At 43.1% G+C, this 26,440-nt stretch overlaps 1 protein-coding gene across 7 annotated transcripts in view; it reads right to left on the bottom strand.

Annotated features, from left to right (window-relative positions):
* mef2cb (myocyte enhancer factor 2cb) overlaps positions 1 to 26,440 on the bottom strand; it is a 69,329-nt gene that overhangs the window by 14,615 nt on the left and 28,274 nt on the right. For all 7 annotated transcript variants that reach the window (XM_085367241.1, XM_085367240.1, XM_085367242.1 and 4 more), the window contains exons 3-4: positions 23,083 to 23,326; positions 13,550 to 13,753 (exon numbers count right to left, since the gene is read on the bottom strand). In XM_085367241.1, coding sequence (XP_085223367.1) covers positions 13,550 to 13,753; positions 23,083 to 23,136 — 258 coding nt within the window. In that variant the 5' untranslated portion in view covers positions 23,137 to 23,326. The remainder of the gene's footprint in view (positions 1 to 13,549; positions 13,754 to 23,082; positions 23,327 to 26,440) is intronic.

The raw sequence follows: 26,440 nt of genomic DNA, 5'->3' as shown, positions 1-26,440 counted from the left end.
TTCGGAGGGACATAATGGTAATGAAGTGTGAGGAGGTTCATTTTCGAATGTAAGTCTGATTAAAGGACATCTTGAAAAAAAAGAAACACTTTTGAAAAGTTCTTAAACTGATGTGGTTTTATATCAAATTAAAAAACAAAGAACAAATCTGGTTTACTGCGTAGGGTAATGAGATCTTTGCTACAAATTATCTTAATTTTTAAAAAAGCTTTAACAAAAAAAAAACGCTCACGGTATGAACTCTAACAAGATGGTATGGGGTGAGGACACGGCCTATTTTTATGAACAAGTAAACATGCCGCTAAACACAGAAAAAAAAGGCACAAATGATTCAGTCACATTCAATAACAAGACATAACAGAATGACAAATCAAGGGGGGACCTTAAAACCTCATAATTGCACAGAAAAGGGAACAGTCATAAAAGTAAAACATATTTTACAACCATAATTATCAGCGGGCCGTGAAATAGAATTAAAATACAGCCGAGGTGCACAAGTTTACGAGTGTGGTGTATGTGCTATTAAATGTGGCAGTTTCTGTTCTGGCCACCTGATGGCCACCTGCCCCCATTAGAGTGGACAGAAAATAGCACGCTGAAAGAAGAAGGGGAAAAAAGCGCACGCACACTCTCCACTCGATCACCACTCCCTCTCACTGGAGGAGAGAGACAGACAAAGAGAGCATTGGAATAAATAAGAAAACGAGAGGTGGTGGTGGTGGTGGTTGGCGCGGGGGGGCTGTATCTGTAGCTGTCTCTGTCCTTTTTTAGATATTGTTGACAACCTTAACAACAGGGATAAGTTTCAGAGCGCATTACTGTGTGTGATAGCACGAGGGTATGTTTGCTTGAGCAAGTGGGCATGTAACGATAGGTGCTGTGTTCATTTGCCTCGCAAAAGTGAGAGAGACAAAGACCGAGCGGCAGAGAAGAAAAGTACAGTAGCTGACAGTTAGAGAGATCTCATCAAAGACACCACCTCCTCCTCCTCCTCCTTCTCCTCTCCACCACATGCCCCCCCCTCTCCCCCTTGCCTCTCTCCTCCTGGCTTTAATAAAGGGAGATTAGTCTACGGGAGGAATATCACGGGCCTGCTCCTGTCTGTGCAGTCATCGCTTCACACTGCGCTCTCCTACTTTCATCTGAAGCTCCATATCAGACAGACGTAATTAAATTTACTTTAGCACACCTTGTATTTGATGCTGATCAAGTGTGTGAGAGTGTGCGCTTCTCTGTATATGTTGTATAGTGTGTGTGTGTGTGTGTGGGTGGGGAAAGAGGGGAATGAGTCTGTGTGTGTGTGTGTGTGTGCATGTGTGGGTGTGTGAGAGTGGGTGTTAGTCAAGAAAAAAGAAAGAGCGACTGAGCAGGAGAAAGGAGGAAGATAGATGCTAAGATAAGTTAATCTCGGTGAACTTCTTCCTCTCATTTGTTTGTCTCTGTCAGTACTCACTCACAGAAGAGATACGAGTGCTAGCTACTCCATCACAACCAGCAGCAGAAGTGACAAGGAGCGATCTGCCTGCTTAGAAAACAAATAAAAATCCAGTCATCTCTCATGTCAGCACAACAAAGGCCTGTTTTGAGTGTGGTTTTAGTGAACTTAGAGGGCTTCTTTTGTGTGTTGTGTGATAACTGTTTGATTCCTGAGGCGTCTCGTGGCGAGGCAGCTACTGTAAGTGTGTCAACATTTGCTGGCTCTCCTTTTTCTCTCTCTGAATCCTCACTTGGCCCCTGGAGTGGAAATCTGGAATTCTGAATTTGAAAGCATCTCTCACATCTTTGACAGTCTTCAGGAAATCACACCAAACAAATCACGCTAGGCGATGCAGGAGATCTGACTTCCAATAGACCTACAGTGAATCAGGCACTCTTGCTCTATCTGAGGAGGATGAGTCAAGAGAACAAAAAGGGCACAGAGGTTTAGCATGCTGTCTTTTTTGGCAAAGGCGTGAGATGTAAAACTTTGCTATTTCTTTTGCGTAGTTTCAATCTGGCCTTGGCGATGTATCATATCGAACTGACAAGAGCTGAACCACTGGCCTTTTTCCGCTCACATGAGAATGCATGCAAGGAAAAAAAAACAACAAACAAAAAAAAAAAGAAGAAAAATCAAAACAACTTTTCTTCCTACTTGCATAGATTTCCACCTACTGCCACCAGCACATGAGTCCATGAGAGAGTTACTTCCATTCTTGGAAGAATAGCCGTGGAGCATTGCTGGGAGAGGAGAACGGGGGCCGAGTTAAAGGTGACACCCATATGGGGTAATTGAGCTGGCGGTGTAGCAGTAGTGGGGCAATAGTTGCCCTGTGTGTTTATGGAGGTGCATTTAGCCAGGGTGTGAGTATTGCATGACTGACCCAGGCTTAGCTTTCCAGCCGGCCTCGGTTTATTTAGGGTGCAGTACAAAGATGTTATGCCATTCATCTCAGTTATGCCCACCTGTTTAAAGGCATCACACCTGTTGCCAAAGGCCTAGCATACAACCCAGCAACCAATCAGAACTGCTGAAGAGCTCATGTAGCCTTAGAAGGACTTCTCCCTCTTCAGCCTTCCACCTCACCATCCTGCTGCCCTACTTTCAAGCCATCCTATGTGTTTTACCCTCCTCTAATAGCCCATTGCTTTATCTGCTCCTTGAATATGCCACTGAGTGCTGCTCCAAACTTTCAGTCTGTTATACAGTAACATCACCATTATATAAGGCACATCCAAGACTTATATTTCAAAATAATGGGGAGAATAATGATTAGTGAAAAAAAAGGTTGCTGTTGTAATATTGAGAGAAACAGGAGTACAGGAATGAAGACTTGGCATGAAAAGGGAGTCTTTGGGGAATACGGTAATAGGATGAGGATTAAACAAAAACACTTTGGTGCAGTTCACTTGTGGCAATAATTTTATGCACAAAGAATTCCCCCACATTCTCATGCCTAAATTAAAATTATTCAATATTCTAAGTAACTTCATTTTCTTTCTGTATTCTTAAAAAAGAAGCTAATCTTTTGGCTGCTGGCATAAATGAGCATTATTTAAGTTTATAGCGTTTTTATTACCCCGGTTTGCGATGACTGACATTTTTTTCACATGAAATATTACCCTCTGCTGCCGTGTTGTGAATCACAAGAAAGAAATGGCCAAACAGGGACACCAGATTATGAGGAGAAAGTGTGAGAGGAAGGAGGTTAGAAGACAGCAAAATGCTACAGCGATGTAAAGAGTCATGCAGAATGCTATAGAGAGTTCGTGCTGTAAATGTGAGAAAGAGGAAGGTGGGATATAAAGTATGGCGAGGAGCAAAGACAGCAAAAAAGCTGTGTCTTCTTGCTTGGCTCTGTGTTTCTCTCTCTGGCCCCTTTGGAGGCTTGCTCCTAATTAAACTCCTTCTTCATGATGCTCCCTCATGACTTGACTCACAGGGCCTGTGTGAGGCAGGCACAGCATAGACAAGGTGTCCTACATACTTGAGACGCCCGTCTCATTGGTACCCTTCAGTTTTCACACCCTCAGCTAAGCTAGCCTAGACTGGGGCTGGTGTAAGAGGAACGGCAGGATGCCGCTGTAAAAACCTAACGGAGGTAACCTGAGCTGAGACCGAGGCCAGCTTGAGCTACAAAGAAACTGATTCACATTCTAACACGCTTGCCGTTCCCTAATGTTTTAATTGCAGGAAAACGCTTGCTCTATATTCACTTCATAGGTTGGGGGTGTGAGCGATAACTTCATTTAGCTCCTGAGAAAAACAGCGGAGAGTATTTGGGTGTGAATCCCGGGTGGCCCCAGGGAGTCTGCTAGGGACAGCTGACGCCTGCCCAGAGCTCCTGCCATACCAGGATCCGTCTGCTCGGCATTCTGCCACCCTGCTCACCCTCTCTATCCCTCAATCCGTCTTTCTGCCCCCATATTTCTGTCTCAGTCTGTTGCTCAGTCTGTCTCTGTCTCACCACCTCTGCGCTAGTCCCCTAATTTTCTGCAAAACCACCACATCTCGACAGAAGCTCAGTCAAACACTGTTGACTTGACGGGTACATCTTTATTTCTGATAGACTCTGGGCAGTTGAGGATTTGTGTTTGGAAAGAGATCCATTGTTGACCATTTTCCCTCTGTAGTTATGCTGGCAGTGGCTGAAGGCTACGACACATTCAATATTGTGTTTATAGCTATTGGCGACGGTCAGGCCAGTGAATGTTCCTCAGTGTCTTCAACCCAATAACAGGGAGCATCGGCGCAAAGGCGCTCCACCAAACAGCCAGTGTATTACAGGTCATTTATATCTCTGTCAACACTGTGTGATCTTCAACGCACATGCACTACGGTAAGCTAAACCCAGAAAGAAAATAATATATAATAGCGGGAATGTTTCCCACCATAAATGGACCCAGTTTATGGGGTTTGTGGCATATTTCAGCAGTGGGTGGGAAACAAGTCTGTGATAGACAAGTGCAACATAAAAACATCAGTAACAGCGCCACTTATGGTTAATCATGATTGCTGTGCTGTTAAACTAAAATAAAACGGCACTCAAATGAAATCTTTTGTCTAGAAGGCTCCAAGCTTGCCATGTTGCACTATTAAAAATGGCTTTACTTTATTCCAGCTATCAAACATTCTCAGTAAGCAGACTGTATATATCGTACTTTGCAAAGTGTGAGGAGTCAATGTAGGCTGGGGTGTGTATCTATTTAGAAAACCATCTCTTGTCACATTGGTGAGAAGCAAAGGGGTTTTGTGTCCATAGGGGTGCACAGACAAATAGAAACATTGTCTTTCTTATCAAAAATAAGATGGAGGTAGTCATGAAGTGGACCTACTGTGGATTAAGACCTCTCAGCGCCAATTCACAATAAGCACCAGCAGGGTGGTCTTCCTGGCGGCAGGGAAGAGGTAATAGCATGTCTGAGATGTGATCTTATTCTTCTTATTTTGTTTCTTCTTCTAAGTTTTTTCCTCTTTCTTTCGTTTTTTTCTTCTTCTTTTTTTGGGTTCGTTTGGCTCAATCTAACTTGCTCCCATTTTTGTCTTTCTTCCTCGCTCGCTGTCTCTCTCGCTCGCCCGTCCTTTCTGTCTGCCTTTCAGAGTGGAGGGAACATCAGAGGGATCAGGCTGGCTTAGTTTATTGGAAGCAGATGGCAGACCAAAGGCAAGAGGGCCACAGTTTCATGAAGCGTGGTTTGAACATGCCAGGACCATGTCGAGGGGCATGCCCATGGATGATGGCTACATGGAGTGTGTATGTGTGTGAGCGATTTGGGGGAGATAGTTTATTTTGTAGGTTACCAATCTGAGGAATAGGACCTCTAATCCCTAATGTCCCATCTAATGTCCCCGCCTGCTTCTTTTTTTAAAGTCATTATCTCTGTATCCTTATTCACTGTTTAAGAAACTATCGCATCATTGGCCTTTCAGTGCTTTAGCAGCTTTGATGCCCCTTACCCCTGCTGCCCTGCTGCACTGTAATAAGTAATCAGACGTTGGCACCTGGGATCCATCATCCCTGGTGGTAAATTCTGTAATAACACCGCCTAAACATGTGATTATTAGCTTTCTAGAGACTACAGAGTTTACTCAACATTACAAAAGGGAGTGAGATATATAGCAACAAACAGAGAGAAAGTGTTAAGGCAAGTGAGAGAGGCAGAAAAGAAGACAGAGGGAAAGGGCACTGTGTGCAACAAGGTTCCTCCACATTTCTCCAAACTGTGCCACTTTGATGGTGCATGTGCTAAAATCACTATTAAGAAGAGCCCACTGCAGACGAGAGCCCACTCACAGACACACAACCTTAGCTAGCCAGTACACATCAGAATACCAGATGGTGCAGTGTTTCCCATATGGAAGAGACACACACTAAGCACATGTCAGAATCCAACACTGTTTGTTACAGCAGCATCCCGGCCCTGGGAACAAAGTGGTCATTCAGACTTGTCACCACACTGTATAATTAGCCAGATAGACATAATGAGACACAATGCCAGCTCAGTGAAACTGGATAAAGAGGGCACTTATGTCTGCGCTGTTAACCTAGCCATCTTTCATCCCCATCTACACTGCAGTTGAATAACGCTTCTCTATTCAAATGAGAGAAATGAGTGCGGGTCTATATGTATTTCTGGTGCAATGTAGAAATCGATTCGCAATGGTTAAATTGTGTGTTTTCCACGCGTATTTAGCTTTGCATACTTTGTACAGTGAAATTGCACGTGGCCTGTTTATGCCACAGTCATCATGTGACTGTACTACACCATGAATCATATCAAAAATGAACATACTTTTAAATTAGCATCAGGTAACAAACCTCAAGCCTCCTTCGCCCAACCTCTTTTTCATTTCTTGAAACTCCACCTAACCCCCAACCCTTTAGCAACAACAACAACAACAACAAAAAAAGACAACCACTACAAATCGTCACTTATCGTCTTTTGTCTCTCTGTCTCTTATCGCGTGGTGCCAAAGCAGGAAAAGGGAGCCGGGGGGAGGCCTTCAGTAACAATGACCAGCCGGCTGACCTCTATACAGTGACCTTGAGTTTCCACACCCTGCCCAAAGCAGTAACCATGGTGGGGGTGGAGGAGGTAGGGCCAAGAGGAAGCTCTAGGCAGGGAAGGGAATGCCATATGTAAAAATAGATCTTTATTCTGAATTTTCCACAAATAGTTTCAAAGAACAAGGCATCATTTCATCCTAATGGCTGGCGTGAATTGTTTTGGGCTGTGTGTAGTGGAAAAGTCTTGCCTTTTGGCAGCGTGGCCTCAGAAGTGGCCTGCCTTTTTCACTGCTCCTCACCACGGGGACCACATATTGGCACATTTCAAACAGTCTATTTTTAAAAACCTTTTGTTGTTGTGTGAGTACTTCAGACTTCCGTTTCAGTATTGACCTTAAAAAAACACCTCTGACAGCGATCTAAGAAATATAGTTTCTTGCCTTAGCTTTTGCTTTTCTGGTCAGCGGGCATGTGATGTGGAATAAAGTGCCACGCCTGTGGATCACATATGCTGTATTATCTGAAATCTTGTTCTTAACCACTTTTTCAAAAAAGGGGTGGGTGGGCATGAATTTGTTCTCTTTGTGCCTTGATGCAGGGTGGAAGCCACAGACATATGGGTTCTCCGGGCTGATCAATTGTATGTAAAGCAGATCTGCTGATCAAAACGTACTCAGATCGGCCCAAACATATGATAGCAATTCAGAGAAATTAATTTCCTTTTTCTGTAATGGAAAAGTTTTTGAAAAGCAGACAGGAAGGCTCTGTTTGGTGGAATGAGGCGGTGGATCAACAAGAGAATTGCACTAAAAAACAAAACAAAAAAAAGACTATTTCATTCAAAGGACCAAATGTTTGTAGGCAGTTCAGGGTCTCAAACCAGTGGTCTTATGAATGTGGTCGCCGAGGGCAACTCTTCATAACTGATCAACAAGAACAGAGAGAGAGAGAGAAACTGGATGAATATCCTGACACTTTGCTTACTCACTCCTCTGTTTCAGAAACAACCCCCACCCAGCCTTGTTTAAAACACAAGGGTGGGGGGGGGGGGGGGACAGAGACAGAGACAGTCTTATTCTTCTATTCTTTCACAGAAAGAACCGCCAGCTAGACGTCTATATTTAGTTTCACCGTAGACTATTTTTAGAAAGCAACTACTTTTTGAGGAATTTATTAAGAAATGGGTATTTTAAAGAAAATGGTGGGTTGTTTTTAGGCTGTTGCTTTAAGTGGTGAGCTCGATACATTTTAGAGGAGTGGAGTAGCTGAAAGTACGTACATTTAATGATCAATATTTTTTTGTATCTCAAGCTTCGGGTTGAAAAAACGTCTTGCGTAACTGAATGAATAAAGAGGCAATGTGTTTTGTTGATTTCAAAGGAGGCCAGAGACATCTGGCAACAGGCTATTACACTAGTCCAGTATTCTTGTAAATTAATAGATGAATTGTTGCTAACACTGTAAATATGAATTATGCACTGATGATAGAGATGTGTGAAGCAGTATTGAAAGTGGTACAATTTCTCTTTCCTGCTTTTCAACGTTAATTAACATGCACTCAACCCCACATACAAGGAATTTTTGACAACCTGCTACAGCATGTAAACAGTCTGTCATTGGGAGCCTTTGTTTTAACAAACCGCTTTACTACGAGCTCGTCAGTGTCACAAGGTTAATTTACTTAGTCCCTCAAAGCAGTTTCAGAACTTAATCCTTAGCTCATCAGGACAAACAAGCCTTGCTGTCAATCGCTTCATCCCCGGTAAACACCGAGGCCTCGTGCCGACAACCCCTTCCCATGTCACACCACATGCAACCTCTTCCAAAAAACACAAAATGACTGCACACTCAATTACCGTGGACAACCAAAGCACAAGATATGATACGACGGCCTTATTTCTCTTGGAGGCGACCAACGCAAAAGCAATAGGGTATAAATTGCATTCTTGTTGGAGCAATTAATACAGTTTTAAGAGCTATGAGAAGAAGCCATTCAGTGAGCCGATCAGCATCGAAAAACCGCTCAAGGCTAATGTTCTCGTTGCTGTTTAGAAACCAAATAAGCACGCAGAATAGCTGGAAAATATTTTCATAAGAGCGAGGCAGAACACGAGCATACTAGCACTTCAGAGAGGGAGCTCAGGTCTGGTTGGCTTGGAGAACTTGAGAAAGTAAGTCATTTTTTGAGGAGATGGCGAATCGGCTAAGCAGTGCTTAGAATGTATGGTAATGTGATGTTCTTTCCAAATGGCTGAGCGTTGAGCTGGAATGCATATACCTGCTTGATGTACTTTCTCTTTATGTTTCTTCATTTACACCCCTCCAGCAGCACACACCACCCCCTCTCTCACACTCTCCCTCCCTCAAGTGTACTGTCACTGGGCTGAAATCACACCTGTGCTTCTCGCACATCTCGGCACACGGGTGAAACATACGCAGGGTGAAACATGGTGAGGGAGCTTTGCTGAATCTCATTAGCCAAGCAGGTAGTCATTAACAGAATGACCTTTGGAAATAATTACCAGCCTTCCTCCTGCCATCCCTCTTTCCCTCCCTCCTTCTCTTCTCACACTCATCCATCCCTCTGTCCCTCCCGTCCCCCTCTCATTCAATAGCTTTTTTTCTGGGTAAGGACAGAGGGAGGGAAAGTGAAAAAAAAAGAGTTGAGGATAGGCAGGGAGTCAGATCCCTGCTGCTGCTGTTTAAGATTACAGGGTGAGCTGAACTTTCAGATTAGGTTAATCTGCTGGAAATGGGATTGGCCAGTGGCCATCCTCTGGCAGGTAGGCAAGCATGCAGGTCACTTCAGTACCAAGAGCCATGTGCTATTCCATGTGATACTTGAGCCAATGGCATCGGAGCGTGTGACCCTGGCTGAGGTCATCACAATGCCATTAGTGCTGCAGGGTTTGAGCCAATTGTCACTGTGTATGTACACACACATACACCCATGCAGTGAGGCCACTGTGAGAGCACACCTACACAGCAAACACATTACTGTGTTTTTGTGTGTTTAAGCACATATATGCTATAAGTGTGCATAGAGGCACACAAACACTTTTTCATTTGCAGGTTTTTTTGGGTTCTTTTTTTAGGTGTTGAGGTGATATATCTTCAGATCACCACACACTCACTAACCCTTCAGTTGTTTCAAAAACCTGTGTTCTTTGTTTCAACAGCGGGGGAAAACAAGCACATTGTAGAAGAGGGATTTGGCAAAGCCGAAGTGCGTTGTTGGATTTGGGGCTGTTCGATCACAGCAAGACCCAGCCAATGCTTCTTAGGTTTGGGATAGATCTGCAATCATCAGGAGGGGAAGAAAGGACTCTTTCATGTGCTATTGCAATTAACAACCCCCATACCGGAATATAAATCACCAGTAACGGCTCAAAGTGATTGTTCTTAAGCATGAATAAAACCAGCGAAAAAGCGAGTGATGAATCTATTCTATTATCATTTCCCAACACAGCTTACCATTTCTCCTCTAATGCTGTTCACATGTACAGGAAACTGGCCTGGCAGACAGAGAGTATAGGAAATCTATCTGCATGTTTGACTGTTTTATCCGGAGCCAGACTCAGAGTGTGCTGTAGACCTGCCAGGACGGCACACTTGGAACCTGCACGGACATCAAATGATGGAGGGTCTGCCTCTGTGTTTGCTTTCATCGAGCTACTAGAGAGAGATCAGCTTGGATGTGTTTTTGAACACTTAGCATTAATTAAGTGGACTTCTCCGTATTTTTATGGAAGAGCTACATATTATGTTTTTATTTAATCCAGTCACTGGAGTCTGAGTGGGCTAACAGGTCCTACATGAAATAGGATTAAATTGAAGAGTGTATAAGACTAACTTAAAAAAAAATCCTCACTTTGTTTCTAATTGCTACTCTATTGATTAGTATATGTCTTTCAGTTCATTCAATTTTATTTATATAGCGCCAGTCGCCTCAAGTCGCCTTTATATTATAAGATAAAGACTACAATAATAGAAAGCAAGGCCCAAACAGTCTAAGAAATCCTTTGAGCAAGCACTTGGTGACAGTGGGAAGGAAAAACTCCCTTTTAACAGGAAGAAACCTCTGTCAGAGCCAGGGAGGGAGGAGCAGATTGGGGGTGATGGGAGAAAGACAGAATAAAAGACACTGTGCACTGTGAACATAATTTCCATTAGTGATGTCTCTTTTGTTTCACCACTTCTCTCACAGGAGGGTTAGCTTTGGTTTATTGTTCTTTTGCTTTCTCATATATTTGAACAAGTGTTGTTCCTAGATGAAACGGTTTTGCGGTGAGTCATCAGACCTTCTTTACTACTCCTCTCTTTCTTTTTTCTATTTCCTATTTCTGTCTTTCAAATAAATAAACCCACTGACCCAAACATAAATTCTATATAATAATAATAATGAAAAAAAAAAAGAATAGCTTAGCGACTCCAATGAGAAAATAGATACAGAAGAGAAAGGCAGACTAGAGTGAGAGAGGTAGAGAGAAAAGCCCTCCAGCCTCTTGTAAACATGCTGTTGCTAGAGAGGCTGTGCAACGTACTCAGTGCCACTCTCTCAACAACGCTAATTATCAACCAAAGACATGCTAATTACATAGAGCTTTATTGCTAATGTAGCGGGCCTCTATGCCAGCCGCCCACACTCTGAGCTCCGCTCCCCTACCTCTGCCTCTCCTCCCACTACACCTTCAGGCACAACAGCAACAGAGGAAGAGAGATGCATGCATTTGAGCATAGTGGCAGAGACAAGAGCTTTCTACAAATTTGAAATTAAATCTGACATATATACGACTTCATATTTAAGATTTTTATTTTATTTTTTTGCTTTGTTTTGTTACACTTTAAAATCAGCGCCTCATCTTGTTAAGAACCTCCTCTTTTCCTTTTCATCATCCTGCCATCTCAAGAGGAAGTCTGCTCTGCTCCTTACTTAAAACTCAACACGCCACCCATGTTACTGCAGCTTTGACGTCGGCACACATGGCTTGTAGGAAAAGATCTGACCATGCTGTTCCCCTTTGTTCCCCCTCCCTCTCTGTACCCCCCCATCACCCCCCCCCCTCCTCCCTCCCACCCACGCTAAACGTGCTAGTGTCAATCCTGTGGCCAATCCCTTTAGCACACCGCAGCTCAGGCTAAAGGCCTCTTCAGGTCGATTTCTCCTGCTGTGAGTCTCTCAGAGATGGCAGAGCTTCCGTTCTCCAGGGATCACATTATATGTAGTGCTTTATAGCACTCTCCCCCCACCAGGCTCTTTACCATCTCCCCCTGACATGGCTGTTTACACGTTAGCTATCCTCTGCTCTCTAATGGAGACAGTTAGAGAAAGAGCTTCAAAGCAGGGAGCTCTTGTCACAAGCACTAGTTATACATCACTCTCTTCATGGGTTCAGCTGGGGAAGGATAATAAACTGACTACAGAGTGAGTGAAAGACTTGGTGAGCAAAGGACACCTGTGCTGAGAGGCAAACTGGTGATAAAAGTATGCAAAAATTACTAAAGGCATACAATTAAGGAGTATGAAACTCCGGCAATTGATAAGTATTTCTAGTAACATTAAAAAATAAGCTGTGGTTACACATAAATCTACACAGTGTTTGACAAAGATCATCATTAGCTAATGCCTAATGCACTTAATGTACAACAGTAGTACAGCATTTCTTACTGCATAATTTATTTTGGCTAACTCCAAACATGACATGTAGAAAACGTGGGCAATATGTACATGTACATGTGAACACCAGTTGATGTTAGATGGGCATGAAGCCCAGTAACAGCCATATGGAAAAAGTCTCATACTGTTCTGTCCTGTGTTAGAGTGGCCAACCGCTTCATAATGTTAATGTTTTTATTTATTTATTTTGTGTATCTTCCATGAACATAACCAGGTGACCTATCATTTGCAAGCAAAATATGTTGTGAATCAGTTGTATTCTACAATAACAATTGATTTAAAAATAGGGGATTATATATGGACACAGACTCGTTTCTTAACCTTAAAGTCCTAAACAGTATTTATGTAGTATTTACTGTCACAATAGATTGCTCTAAAATTAAAATGGGATACATATTATTCTACTTGTGCTATTGTGTTGGTCGGTGGGTAGAATTGGAAACATCAAACATAAAGAGGATTTTAATTCTGGTTAGCAGGCAAATGTATGGAATTAGCAAATGTTGTAGTAAAATGAGTCTAATTAAATCTGGATTTATATATTTAAGGATTCTGTGTAACAATAAAGACAAAGAGCAGGGATTCTAATGTTCATATATATACATATATGTAATATCCATTCAGGATTGCTTTGTGGGGCAGGCACACTTACATTTGCAAAGCACAGTGTGAGCGTAATTAAGAGAGAGACCAGGGGAAAGGGATAAACTTCACATGACTGCATTCATGTTTGTGTGTGGCCCACGAGGTCAGAGCTCCAGAGTGAATGTCGCATAACAGGTTCACGTTGAAAGCTTAAGGATTCAGGAGGGTGCTAGCGTCATTTCCTGCTTTATCTACTTGCCTAGTGGCGTGGCTGACAGCGCTGTTTAACATCGCCTTGAGCCACTCTAGCGACATGTGTCCAAAGCAAGTCCGATCAACATCCTCCTCTCACAGGCACATCAATGGTGACAAGACACCAAGGGCACAGCGTGGTGATTACACACCACAGGTGACAGTCTAAAAGGCCCAGATCAATGATAGGCTACTTCTTTTATGCTGCAAAGTGCAGGCGACACAAGAAAACAATTTGAATAAACACACTGTCTTGAAATTAATGACTTATTGTGAGTCTTAAAATAAGTTTTTCTAACAGTGATTGATAGTGGTACTGAACCCTTGGGGAAAAGTGACAAACTATGGGAGCAATTATTTTGTACACTATGTTAGGTGTGAAGACTAAAAGAGAGAAGTAAGGGTTGCTGAATGAGTCACAAATGCTGTAACCATCTGTCTGCTTGTGCGTTTGCATGAGCGTCCATGTCTGCGCCCGAGCGTGCGCTCCTGTGTGTCTGTGCGCGTGCACGCGTGTGTGTGCCGTCTGTGTTTTCTCATAGCTTACCTCCACAATATCAGAGTTGGTCCTGCTCTCATGGGGCTCATTGTACTCAGTGTATTTAAGCAGGACCTTGTCCATGTCTGTGCTGGCATACTGGAACAGCTTGTTGGTGCTGTTGAAGATGATCAGGGCAATCTCACAGTCACACAGCACGCTCAGCTCATACGCCTTCTTCATCAGGCCAAACTTTCTCTTTGTAAATGTCACCTGAGTGAAAGAAGAGAAGAAGGGAGAAGAGGGATTTGTGTTTAGTTTACTTTTGTGGCACACTTACAATCAAACTAGGCTGTTTTATCTGACTTGTTATAAGAATTTGATTATGACAAAAAAAAAAAAATCCCCCACCCTCAACCGCTTCGCTTGCAATGAGAGAATAAATAGGAATTTGACACCGCAACTTTCCTCTTTAAAAATTTTGAGTTTTCAGGGAAATGGCATTAAAGGAAAGTGAAGTCTGCTAATGGTTTAACACCCACTGACTGTAACAGTCTATCCACTATACCAGGAAAAAGGAAAAAAAGAAGCTGGGCTTGCATTTAAGGAACTGAAAATACTCTGTCTCAGTCAGATAACGGTAAAGAAGGTCAGTTATTGCTTGTACATCAAAGCACACAGAGTCTCATCCTGGAACATATGTCAAGTTAAATTGTCTTTTTTTCAGATGGTCCGAATGTGTGCTTCTGCACAAAAGAAACACACACTATTTTCATCTAAAAATGAGCTGAGATTAACCGTTTTCCATGTAGCGACATTAACACTAGCTCGGTTATTGTCTTGCCCAATTAACCGAGTCTCATAGCAAATAACAAGCAGTGATATAAATAACAGATAGCTTCCTCGACCATACTTAAAGCACTTAGTCAGCGCACAGATCGTGATAACGCGCTTAACTTGAACCACAAAAAGTGTCTCTTTCCCCTCTCTCTTACTGTTCCTTCATATATATATATATATATATATATATATATCTGTGTGTGTATGTGTGTGAAGCCCAAGACAAGTACCTTTAGTAATACAGGCACACAAGGACCAACACTGTCAAAATAGAACAGCCTTATTCCTCTATTGTTTGAATCAAAACTAGAACAGTGAAAGTGAGTTAATGCCAGTGAGCTGCACCTGGTTTCTTTTCCAAGCCATGTGTGCGCACTCTTTAGTTGAATGGGAAAAAAAGAGAAAATGCTCCACTGCCAGCTTGCCTCTCTTAACACAGCATCATGTTTCTTTCCTCCCCTTTTTTTTAATAGAACTGTCTCTTGTGTTCCTCTGTGACTGTGTGTATTATTTACATTGGAGACTTGTATTGACAAAGTTTTTTTTGTTTTTTTTTAATAAAGAGGAAATTCTGCCAGAACTATGCCCAGCTGGTAACTAACAATCTCAGTTTGTTGATTAACTGCATTTTTGCCCATTCTACTCTAGCACTTAAGTGGGCCAAAGATACCAGATGAATGCAGAACAAATACAATCTCCGAATACAGTTATAAGGCCCTTATAAAGAAAGCCTTGCTTGTGATAGATCCTGAATATATTTTTTTGGCATTTACCTATCATGCCTTGCCCTTCACATTTTCTTTTTACAACTGAAAGAGGAGATAGGCTTGAATAGATATTGATAGATAGTTTTGAATTTCTTGAAACAATATCTCCCAGGATGCACCAGGGGAACGGAACATCAAACCATCCCTAACCTCCACCCTGACTTTCTCTTGCTCTGCCTTTCTACCAGGACTGGACCGTCTTATCCTGGACCCTGTCGCTGCCACCCCATTACCCCACCCCACCCCATCTTAAAGTTTTCCACTGATGTCACCGCCTCATGCCAAACTATCTCGTCAGACAACAGAGGCTGAAACCAAAGACACGGACATGCGGCGTGCTACCTCCTTACAAAGCACTGTGTCAGGTTCTATACCTCGGTACACACACGTGTGACTCACTGACGAAATGTGTAGAAAAACGCTCCCCTGGGCTCTAAATACCATGCTGACATTTATACAGGCATGCTGAAAAGTGACAAAAAAAACAAAAAAAAACAAGCCTCACTTTTATAGTCTAAGATCAAATGGCATCTTGTGACAATAGGATTAATTGTCATATTCAAATCACTCTGCGCTCTTTATTCACAACTGAAAAGTGAGCACCCCAAAAGAGGGTCTGCAAGCCCTACAAGAGTGAGGCTGAAGTACAAGTTGTGCAGGTAAATAAGATGACAGGACTGCAGAACATAAGGTCAAGGCGTGCTTTTCAGGGACAGGACAAGCAGAGTGTTGTCTTCCCTTGGTGTTTTGATGCATGGGGCACCGGGGGCAGACGCAGGACACAGCTAGCTGGCGGCCAAGCTCTGTTATCAGCCACTCACTCAGTCACTCACTCTGCTGGGGCCATTAATGTTTCAAAAAAAAAAAAAAAGTGCAGATGGGACGCACAGTTGGAAGGGGTGTGGGTCTCAGAGGTCCAGATCAGCCGGTCTCAAAGGTGAGGACTGCCGCGAGCTTCACCGCACTCATACAAATGCTTCAATGTACTTTTCAGAGACACGCATTCTCGGCTTCTCAGCTCAAAATGCAGAAAACAAAGAGCGGAATTCAATCAAAGTTGTCTTTAGCCTCATGCTTTAAATGAGGAACTGCGTGCAGAAGCATTTCGCACATATTATAATTTACACATAGTCTGTCTTCAACAGCACCACAGGGAAGAGAATGGGTGCGATTATGAAAAGTTTTAACTGACCAAACTATAACACCTACATAAATATCACATCACACCCCCCCGCGCCTTATCTCAACCTGACACGTACAACATGCTACCTCTAAAACACATACTACTACGCTGTGTGCATACATCCACGAATATAAGACAAATGCACGCAAGTAAACAGAGTGAATGCTTAAAGTCCGCAAAGGTCTTACAAGGCATGGAGGATATGCTGATTTGCACCGTATCAATGCAGGTTTTGAAGCTCAATAGTTGACTTTTCAAGATAACTCTGTTGTGACTTCCTGGCATGATATGATGTCATCTTGCAATACTTTTAGCCTATCAACGTCCAATTTGTTTATGTCACCTCCAGTCTTTCCTGTGCAGGCTTAAAACATCTCACTAGGCCCAAACAGAAGCGGTTAACAGGTACTATGAACCTGTTTTCCAAGTACTTAAAACTAAATCCATGTGAGGTGTCATTGGTTTACAGTCTTTTGAAGAAACTTGATAAAAGATGAAGTTTTGCAATATTTAAACACTTACATGCTATATTCGTAACCAAAGATCAGGACAATACGCTTAATTTGTAACCCAAACACTAATGTACCTTACCTTGTGTTACTATTTCTAAGTTTGTATGGACTGAACAAATCATCACTTTAAAAAAAAATCATAAACATTTACATTTGCTATACATGCAAATGGATGGATCTGAAATCTGATACATTTCTTTTACTCAATGAGTCCTCTGTCTTTGCTGTTAAAACACAAAACATTTTGTAAACCACCCATATGTCAGTGTGGGTTTAATCTTTGTTTCCTTGGTCAGTGGGTGCTGTTAGTCACATCACTATGTTAATAACAGAGAGAATGACATCACAGTGCCGTGCATGCTGGTAAAAGGGAACAGTGCGAGTGTGTGAGTGTGAACCCAACTGTGTCTTTTCACAGTATATTGGTAACGAGAGTGTGAAACCTATCTTCACACACATAAAAGCACACATACAAGTACGCAGGAAAAATGCGTTGACTATTTTTGGTCATCGTTGAAGGTAAAGACCTAAACCAATTGGAATGGGACACATTACTTTACAGATGTCTTGGCATGCTAGTCTAACCATATTCAAATTCTAACCCTGACACATAAATTCTTCCCATAAAATATGCAAAAAACGAGTTTATCAGAACTCAAATCTCAGTGATGTCTCAACGTGATGCTTTCTGATTTTCGTTCTTCAATTAAAAAAAAAGAAAAAGACAGAATTAGGAAGTTTGGCCTGAACCTTGCAAAGGTTGAATGAATGCATGTGCAGGGGAACCTCGCAAGTATCAGAAAGTCCAAATGTTACTTCAACAAGCTTAAGCTCCTAAGAGATTACTCAGTTATAGAAGAGATCTCGGCAACGACTACCTTCAAAAGACCCTGTGAAGGACACTAAATCATCCCCACACTTCCACAGCATCTACAAACAATTATTAAGTACTACTCTGGGCATTTATTTACATGAACTAAACTATTCGTAAACTGTACACTCGCTGCAACACACATCTTATTCACTCACCCCTATCCTCCTCCACAAACCCATCCCAGGAGAGCTTTAGACTAATGCACACACACAAACAGACAACCCAGCAACCACTCAGCTGCGTTACCATTAGCTGCCCTGTTAAAGTCTCTCTTTTGTAAATTTTTATTGAACAAATTTGAGTTAATTTGTTTTTGTTTTTCTTTCTTTTTTTTCTGTCAGCTTGTGAGTTGGTGTGCTATCACCAGAAAATGACTGGTGAAAAAAAAACAAAAAAAAAAGTAATTCAAACAAATGTATAAAAATTTAATAATTTCTTCTCCGCTTGCTGCATTTGATCTGGCTCACATGGAGAGAAACACCCAGGAAAAGCAGAGGGACACAGAGAAAGGAGGGGAGAGAGGCTGAATCTCTGCCACATGGGTGAGAGAAAGACGAGGGGAAAGACGGAGGAGAAAAGAGGGGGCGGACGCACAGGAAGCACATTTGTATGCATTTCCTCTCATAACAGGAAGAGGCCAGTGGCTTCCCCTTCACAATGGCTTCGCTTCTGCTTCCCACCTCCTGCCTGCTTCCCTGGGGGAGGAGGAGGCGAAGGAAGAGGAGGAGTGGGGAGACAGGCACCAAAAAACTGCTGGTTAGCAAACCAAACATGGCCATGTGAAGACACACACATGCACACACACACACATAGATGTCAGTCACCTATGGAGCAGCGAGATTTGACTTGAAACAAACACTTATCCCATTGTCAGGGGCCGAGCAGGAAGACACGAGCTTACGCAAAAGGAATAAGAGGAGCCGAAGACCTTGGCTTGAACTTTGCCTCACAGCCAAGACGCTGTTAAGACAGGCATTACGACAAAAGAGGCTTTGTCCCACCTCTAATATATGCCGTGCTCTTCTCTCTCCTCAAAAACCCCACTCGTCATCCTATCACAGGGTGCACTGTACACCGAAGAGCGGGAGAGAGTGTGGTCCAAACGTTTTGTATCTTAATCCCACGTTAGTTAAAAAATTGCGTGTGAAAATTAATGGTGATAGCTTAATAATGGCAGGTACAACCATAGATGTCTTCAAGTCCACGCCAGTTTAGATTGTTTTTCTTAGCCGAGCAAGTAATTACATCTCAGCATGTTCTTGTTTATGCTGAAAAACCGCAACTGGAAAAGGATATACCCGCTGACTAAAAAAAGGGGATGTCACATTTGCAAGGCCCAAGTTAGTGGTCAGAAAGACAAAAATAACTTTGCTGTCATCCATTTGAAGGGTATAAACTGTCAGTGTGGCACTGAGGCCGAGGCTGTATACTTTATGCAAGGGATGCTATTTTTACTTTTAGCAGATTTTCGCAATAGGAAAATAAGTAAAAACAGGGAACTAATTGGTTTAAACTCATTTCACTTTATCTACATGTGTGTCTGATTGTTCCGGTAATCAGTTCGGAAGAAAACCACATTACCCCATTTTTTATTTTTTATTTTTATTAATACATGAGAACATTTTGGTGAGAGTGCAAATGATCTGCAGATTACGAGCTCATCTGAAAGTTATAGATGAAAAAAAAATGAATAAAACCAAGGCCAAATAAAAAGGCTGGTGTCATTAGCAACAAACTTTTTATGGTATGCCCTCTATTTTTAATTTTTTTTACTTATCCAGCAAAATATGCTTTCATTAATACACAGATTTCTTTTAATAGCTCAAAAAGGGATGAATTCCAGAGCACACAAAGGAAAGGAACTATCGAAAGCTATAACATTGATGCTTTGTAGTGGGGAGAGTGGTTAGAGTGAAGTGACGAACTGGCGGATGAGACAAAAAAAAAAAATGAGCGGAAAAAATGGGGGAAACAAAGTGAAGGTGAGAGCTTAGCGAGCCCACAGGTTAGCTGAACACATGATAGAAAGGAGTGCCACTCTGTGTGGTAAATGAACGAGATGGTAGAAGGTGGGAAACAGGGAATTAGAGGAGGGGTGCAGGGGTGAGGAGCTACCCTGTGGGCCTCATTATTTTCCTGCTGTTAATGTCACTCGCACATTTTCTCACCCTGGTACTGTTGATTGGAGGGAAGAACGCTTTGTCGTAGAAACAAAAAGACCCTCTTACTACAGCGACAGCGGTGCAGTTAACGTGGCTCTCTTCACCAGAGAGAAATTTTTTTTAAAAACACACCAAAAAACAAAGTCACCGCACTTTTAAAGCTTCTTTTGGCCGAGTGTGTGCTGGTATGGCTGTTGTTTGGGGGAGTTGGGAGATCCTCGTGTTTTACTTCCTGTCACTGATGACCTGATACATGTTTAACCTTTGGCCTCGGGTCCCTTCCCCCATGAAACCCATATGTCCGACACAAAGACGCACACACACAAACACAATGATTCACACAAACAAGTCATCCTAAATTAAGCCCACTGAGCAGACTGGCTGGAGAGGTAACACTAATTAGAGCCAATTGCAACAAATTAGTCGATGCACAACACGGGCTCCAGAGAGATAGATGTGTTTTTAGATGTGTACATGTGCATACACATATGCGTTTGTCACTGCTGCGTTAACAAAGGCTCCAAATGAACCGTCTAAGGTGTGTGCTACGATCGGTCTACGCCCATGGTGTCGACGCGTGCGGGCGCGTGCGCACACCTGTACGTTTAACTTGTGTGCGCCTGTCCATCTGTGCGCGTTTGCAAGCTGGCTCAAGAGTCTGCTCTTTGTGAACAGCCCATGAGTTTATGACACAGGGGGCTCTTTCATGTGCCCGAGGCTAGGAGAGGGTCTGAGTGGTCGGGCGGCTTGGAGCCAGGGCTCACACACTGCTGCCCACTGTCCAGCACTCCGGGCAGCCAGTCAACGCCAGGGAGGCCTGGCCCCTCTGCCACTGCTCTTGGGAAGTGTTTCGGGGCCTGGAGGTGGCAGCCCAAAGTGGCCGCCCAGAGAGAGCCAGGCCCTGTGCCCAATATGATGGTGCAGCTGCATGGAGAGCAGGGGTGAGGAGGCACTAAAGCCCTGTAGGTGGAAAGGTAGCGTTGACAGCTACACAGAGTGGTGCCACTCCAAAGAGGGCTGCGTTAGAAAGAGTGTCATAACCAAGGAAATGTTACAGTCGCTCTATATATTGTATTGAAGGACAATGCAGGAATTGCGCCATATCCTGTTTTGTTTTTTATGCAACTCCCAAAACTTTTGGAAATGAATATTATGGAAAATAACAATATATTTTATTTTATAACAATATTCAAACAAGATCGTAACCTGCTAAGGCTGTAGAAGGGCTTTCAGAAACACGTAAAACACTGAAAGTATGTGAAGAATGTGAGGTCAAAAGCAACACTGCAAAAAGTCCTCTGGTGTTTATTTGGCTCAGGCTCTGGGACATTTCCTCAAAAAGGAAGTGAAAATATGTAAAGCTTGAGCTTCTGGTTTTTTTTCTTTAAAAAAGAAAATTTAAGTTTCTGTGTCTGTCTCCGTCCCTGTCTTGTGATATCCGCCTCTTCAAAACACGGTGATGTCATTTTTATTTTAGGCTGTAGGTTTTATGACATTATGCTCCACAGAACATGTGGTGCTTTCCACATGACTCGATGATATAATATCAGGAGGAATCGAAATCGCTTAAAAGCAACAATGAGTACATAATATCAACGAGCACTCTATGGTTTTAAGGATCAAAACAACAAAATCCTGCGATATATTGATTTTCTTTTCCCAATGAACCCTTTCTCTCTCCTCAGTCTCTTCTCCTGCCTCCTTCTCCTCTCCCTGTAAGTGAAGCCCGGATATCTCAGGCATCGATTTCCCTCAGGTGTCCTTCCTGTCTCCCTCTTTCTCTCCTTTTCGAAGAGCCCGGGCCCATTCTTAGGTGGGATAAGAGAGGAGGGCTGAGATAACAGCAAGGAGGAAGTGTGGGTGCTGCTGAAACACGATAGTTTTAGTCCTCATCTAAAACTCAGTGACCTCTTCCTTGCTCTTTCTTTGTTTCTCTGCCTGTCTGTCCGTCTGGCTCTCTCAATAACAAACAAAGATATACCATCTCACATCCTCCATACTTTTCAAAAACTGTCTCTATACATGACTCTTGGTTACACTCTTTCTTTTTATGCTGCATCTGTGATTCTGAGAAACAACATTTCTGATGTGACCTTCTTCGAGTCCAGCACGCAAACTTTCTTACACACTTCCTATTATCTTCTTGTTTCTTGCAAACACACTTGAGCTTAGTCACGACAAGGGCCAACATCTACTTCAATTACTCCCCCGGCACACTCCAATCAATTCACCGAGCCTTTGCTCCGGCCACATATGACTGTTTGAAAAAAGCACATTGTGAAATGGCTCAGAAATACTATTGAGAATGTCACGCGGTGTAGAAGTCTCAAGCAGCATTGAAACGGATTGTGTTCAGAACTGTGTGTGTGCTGGTGTGTGTGTGTTTGACCTGTGATCCGGGGGCCACATTAGCAACGTATGGATCCAATTGGGCTGCCAGGAAGCTGACAAAGTGTCAGTGGTCAGCTATGCCACAGGAAGTGATCGATTGTGGGCCTCAAGGGCAGTGAGAGAGCTCTGTCTCCTGCCTGAGACAGTAGTGTCCACAATTTATTATCCCAAGTCTCAAGTGATGCCAGCTGTCATTAAGAGGATTCTTTGACTCTTAACATTGGTTGTTGACATTTTGTTTTAAATTAATGTGTATTATTCTAGGCAGAGGAAAGCTACAGCACTTCCACTGTTACTGATTTAGCTCGAGAAAAATAGCATTTCAGTGTTTGCGTCCCAGTGTGTCATTTCAGACCATCCCGAACCCTCTGTTTGGTTGTTTGTTTATATTTTCCTCCACCCTGCCTCACTGGTGGTACCACCCTCTGCCCGGTAATATTCCACTGGCAGGGAGCTAAACAGGGTGGCATGGTGTGAGGGCTTGGGTGTGTGAAGGGTGCTTCAGTTGAGCGTAGGCTGCACCCCTCAGACTTCTCTGCGATATGCAGAATGTGCTTTAAAAATCCCAACAGTTTTAAAGCAAAATCCATTTTAGGAAACACTGTACACTCCTCGTGTCCTCACACTGGATTGTTAGATTGAAGGGAAACAAACATTGCTATTCTAAGCTGATGGAACTCCTCCACCAAAAGCAATATCTGTACTTTCCCTGCAAGGACTGCTCTGTCTCCCAGCTCGCATATTGCCCAGACTCCCAGAAACCTTCATTGTTAAGAGCTATGTGGGGTGTAGGGTGTTTCTCCTTCCTCCCTCCTCCACCCTTTTCTCCCCCATCCTCATACTCATCCATCCTCCCATCCCCCCGGGACTTACCTGTCTGTTGCGTTCATCCATAATCCGCGTGATCTGAATCTTTTTCCTCCCCATCGTCCCCGTCTCTTTCTTTCTCTCCTCTTTCTAAAGAACTTCAAGCTTTCTTCTCTCTTCTCTTTCTTCTTCTCTTCTCTCTCTCTCCGGTTCTCTTCACGTTTCAGCTCTTCCTTTGCTTTGTCTTTTCTTCTTTTTTTTTCCTGCTTTCTATTTGTTTCAATCAACTCAAAGATTCCAGCATCTGTACCTGCAAGACAGAAGGGAGGGGTCGGGGAGAATAAGCATTAAATGAAATGAAATATGGCAAAATACTGAGAGGGAAAAAAAAAAAATAAAAGTGGCATCGTGGCAGCCACAAGGGAGGGTGAAGAAAGACAAAGAATCTGTCAACAATGTTGTGAGAACCGCTGTGTTTTTCACTGTCGATATCATGCAAATCAGTTTTTGCATTTTTTTTTTCTTCCTAGGCACCGACTATGAGAGGAGACAGCACTGTCAGGATCTCGCCTCGTTCACAGAGAGTTTGACAGTGTTTTGGAAGTGCCGCTAACTTAAACGCTCTAATCACCAACACTGTAACATTACCTCCACACTGAGAAATACATTTTGTTTCTTCCCATGAAACTGCACTGTATTGACAGTGGAGCTGCCAGCCGCGACTTTTTTCTACTCTATCTGCAGCTCATCTCCAAAATGGCAGATGCGATATGCTAGGATAGTATACAGATGTAAAAAACGAGGACCTAAGAGTGTTGCCATGTTCTGGTAAAACAAAGCCTTTGTAAAAATAAGTAAAACGTGGCAACATAACAGTTTGATACACAATGGTTTCTTGGAGAAAAAAACCCTTGCATGTCCGGAAGATATCGGAGTAGCCAATAAACGCGTGCACAGTTTAATGTGAGTGTACCTGTGTTCCAGAGGTGCAGGCCAGCAGCTGAAGCGCCGGACTGAATGGGCGGAAGAGCAGAGTTGCGCTCTGAAAAGTTTGCATGACTGAGCGACTGTGTGTGTGTGTACACGTGTGCATGTACATCTGTGTGTGTGCGTGCGCATAACTGTGTGCTCTTGTGTGAGCTTGGCTAAGCCAGAGCTCCAGTGCATCTCTCCAGAGTGCTAAAGTAGGCCAACCCAATCTATCTCAGGGAGGAGCAGAAGAACTGTTGTTGTGTTTTCTTTTGACAGTAGAGGTGATAACGTCCCTCGTTATGCAAATGAGCATCCCATTATTTAAGCTCAGTGCAATGCAGGGGAGCTGTCAACGCCGTCACATGAAAAAAAAAAAAAAAATCCTCCATCTACCCTGCCTTTTTTTCTCTACTTTCCCCTTCTTCTCTCTTCTCTCCTTTCTGAACCAGATTTCCGGCACCTGGCAGCACAAGCATCAGACATTGATGTGGAAGACGACACCGCTTCACCAAAAGACATGTCAGTCTCAGTCTCTCTCTCTATCATTCTCTCTCTCTCTCCTTTTTCTCAAACACCCTTGCTCTTTTCCTCACTCTCTCATATTCTCTCCTTTGCGCACTCCTGCACACATACCTGCACATTGTAATGCACTTCCTTTCCTTTCCTTTTTTTTTTTTTTTTTTTTTTTTACCTCCTGCTAACCTGAATCCATGTATTTATTGAGTAACATGCACAAGAAAGATCTGAACCCCTCAGGTGAATGCAGCACATTGCTATGCACTTGACCTTTTTGTGCTAGAGAGTAGGACATTGATAATGAAAACTCATAATAGAGACATCCAGGGATGCAGTGGCTCTTAATGACAGACCAAGGCCTGTAGCGCAAGCAAGGCTGTAGCTATCTTTTCCATTTGCAGCATGAAATGCAGGCTCTGTGCTTTATTCACGACTCAAAATTTAGAATCCTGCATTATAATTGAGGCCTTCTCAGTGTATGTATGCAAAACACGGATTTGGTAAGTATATTACATTGTATTAAAGAAACAGCATTGCATTGATTTTTATGGATTTTATAAGATTGCCTGCCAAAAATGTCCATCACACAAAAACTGAAAAAAGTGAGACAATACAGTCTCAACAATAATGAAATGCATGACAAAAAACTTCCTGAGATGATGGTTTGGAATACACCCACTCATGGAAGAACTGAGATACGAACATAAATGCGTCATTTGGCAGTTAGGACAACAGCCGGACTGCACCATCATAATAATAACAAGATCTAAAATAACTCTGTGGCAGCTCTGAAGAGGCTATCCAAAACATTTTAGCATTGCTCTGTGCAAACACACCCATCCGTAGACAGACACACAAAGAGCTGCCCTGTGGAAGAAAACAAAAAAGGATGTTGTCAGACAAACTAGGATTACAAGCCAACACTAAGGCGCTTGGCACAAGACAGCCAGACAAGGATATCAATCAAGCCAGCGTACCTCAATCACAGGCTGACAGCATCATCCCCTCCCAGTCTTTGTACTCAACACTACCCAGTCCGGGCATCGCTCCAAACAAGGAGGCGTTACCTTCATGATCCCTGCCTCCTGGCCTGCACCTCCTCCGTGTTCCTCCCACAGCACGCTGAGCAGAGTTGAACCTCTCAATGTCAACACCCGCTGGGGCAACACCTTAGGCCTTACGTAACATTAACACTAAGATTAAGCTCGTGTCCTGAACATTTAATCCCCGCTTTTGGCTCTGAGCACCAGCCAACTCTCCCTGAGGTGAAGCTCTGCTGCTGCTTACCCCCATGTTGGTGCCTCTTAACTTCACCCAGCCTCCTTCCCCATCCCATCTTTTTCCTGCTTCCTTTACCTCCTCCTACACAACAACAACAACAACTCAAGTTGCCCCCCCCACTTCCCCTCCCCACTCCTGCCACCACCCCTCACTTTTCCTCACACCCACCCCCGTCCCTTATGGGTGCCAGGCAGCTCCTGGGTAAAAAAAACAAAAAACAAAACAAAAAAAAGAACAAGTGCCCACTTCCCCATTGCGTTCCCTTCCCCAGCGCTGGAGAGATCATCGGTTAACTTAACAGATTAGCAGTGAATCACTAAATCCAATTTAGCCTCGTGACGCCAAGACAGTGAAGTGGAGGGGAAAGCAGGAAATAAGCACTGCTTAGTGAACGTGGTCAAGTGGGACAACACAGTTGTCCTTGGCAGGAATGTCTTGCAAGGCAGCGACACTGACATCTGACCTTGACAGGGCAAAGAGGATGAGAAAGAAACAAAACAAAAAAATGAAGACACATGGTGCAAGACAGCAGAAAAAAAAAACCAACCTAGCAAACTTGCACATTAAGCCAATTTACTAATCCCGAAGCAGGCAAATAGGGAATGAATCTGTGGGAGATGAAGAATAAACAAAAGAGCTCCGTTATACTCTGTAG

The sequence above is a fragment of the Diplotaxodon limnothrissa genome, linkage group LG12, assembly GCF_057381915.1.
Source record: "Diplotaxodon limnothrissa isolate DT_005_m linkage group LG12, D_limnothrissa_male_GT1.1, whole genome shotgun sequence".
Classification (NCBI taxonomy): domain Eukaryota; kingdom Metazoa; phylum Chordata; class Actinopteri; order Cichliformes; family Cichlidae; genus Diplotaxodon; species Diplotaxodon limnothrissa.
This window is presented reverse-complemented; position numbering and strand designations above follow the sequence as displayed.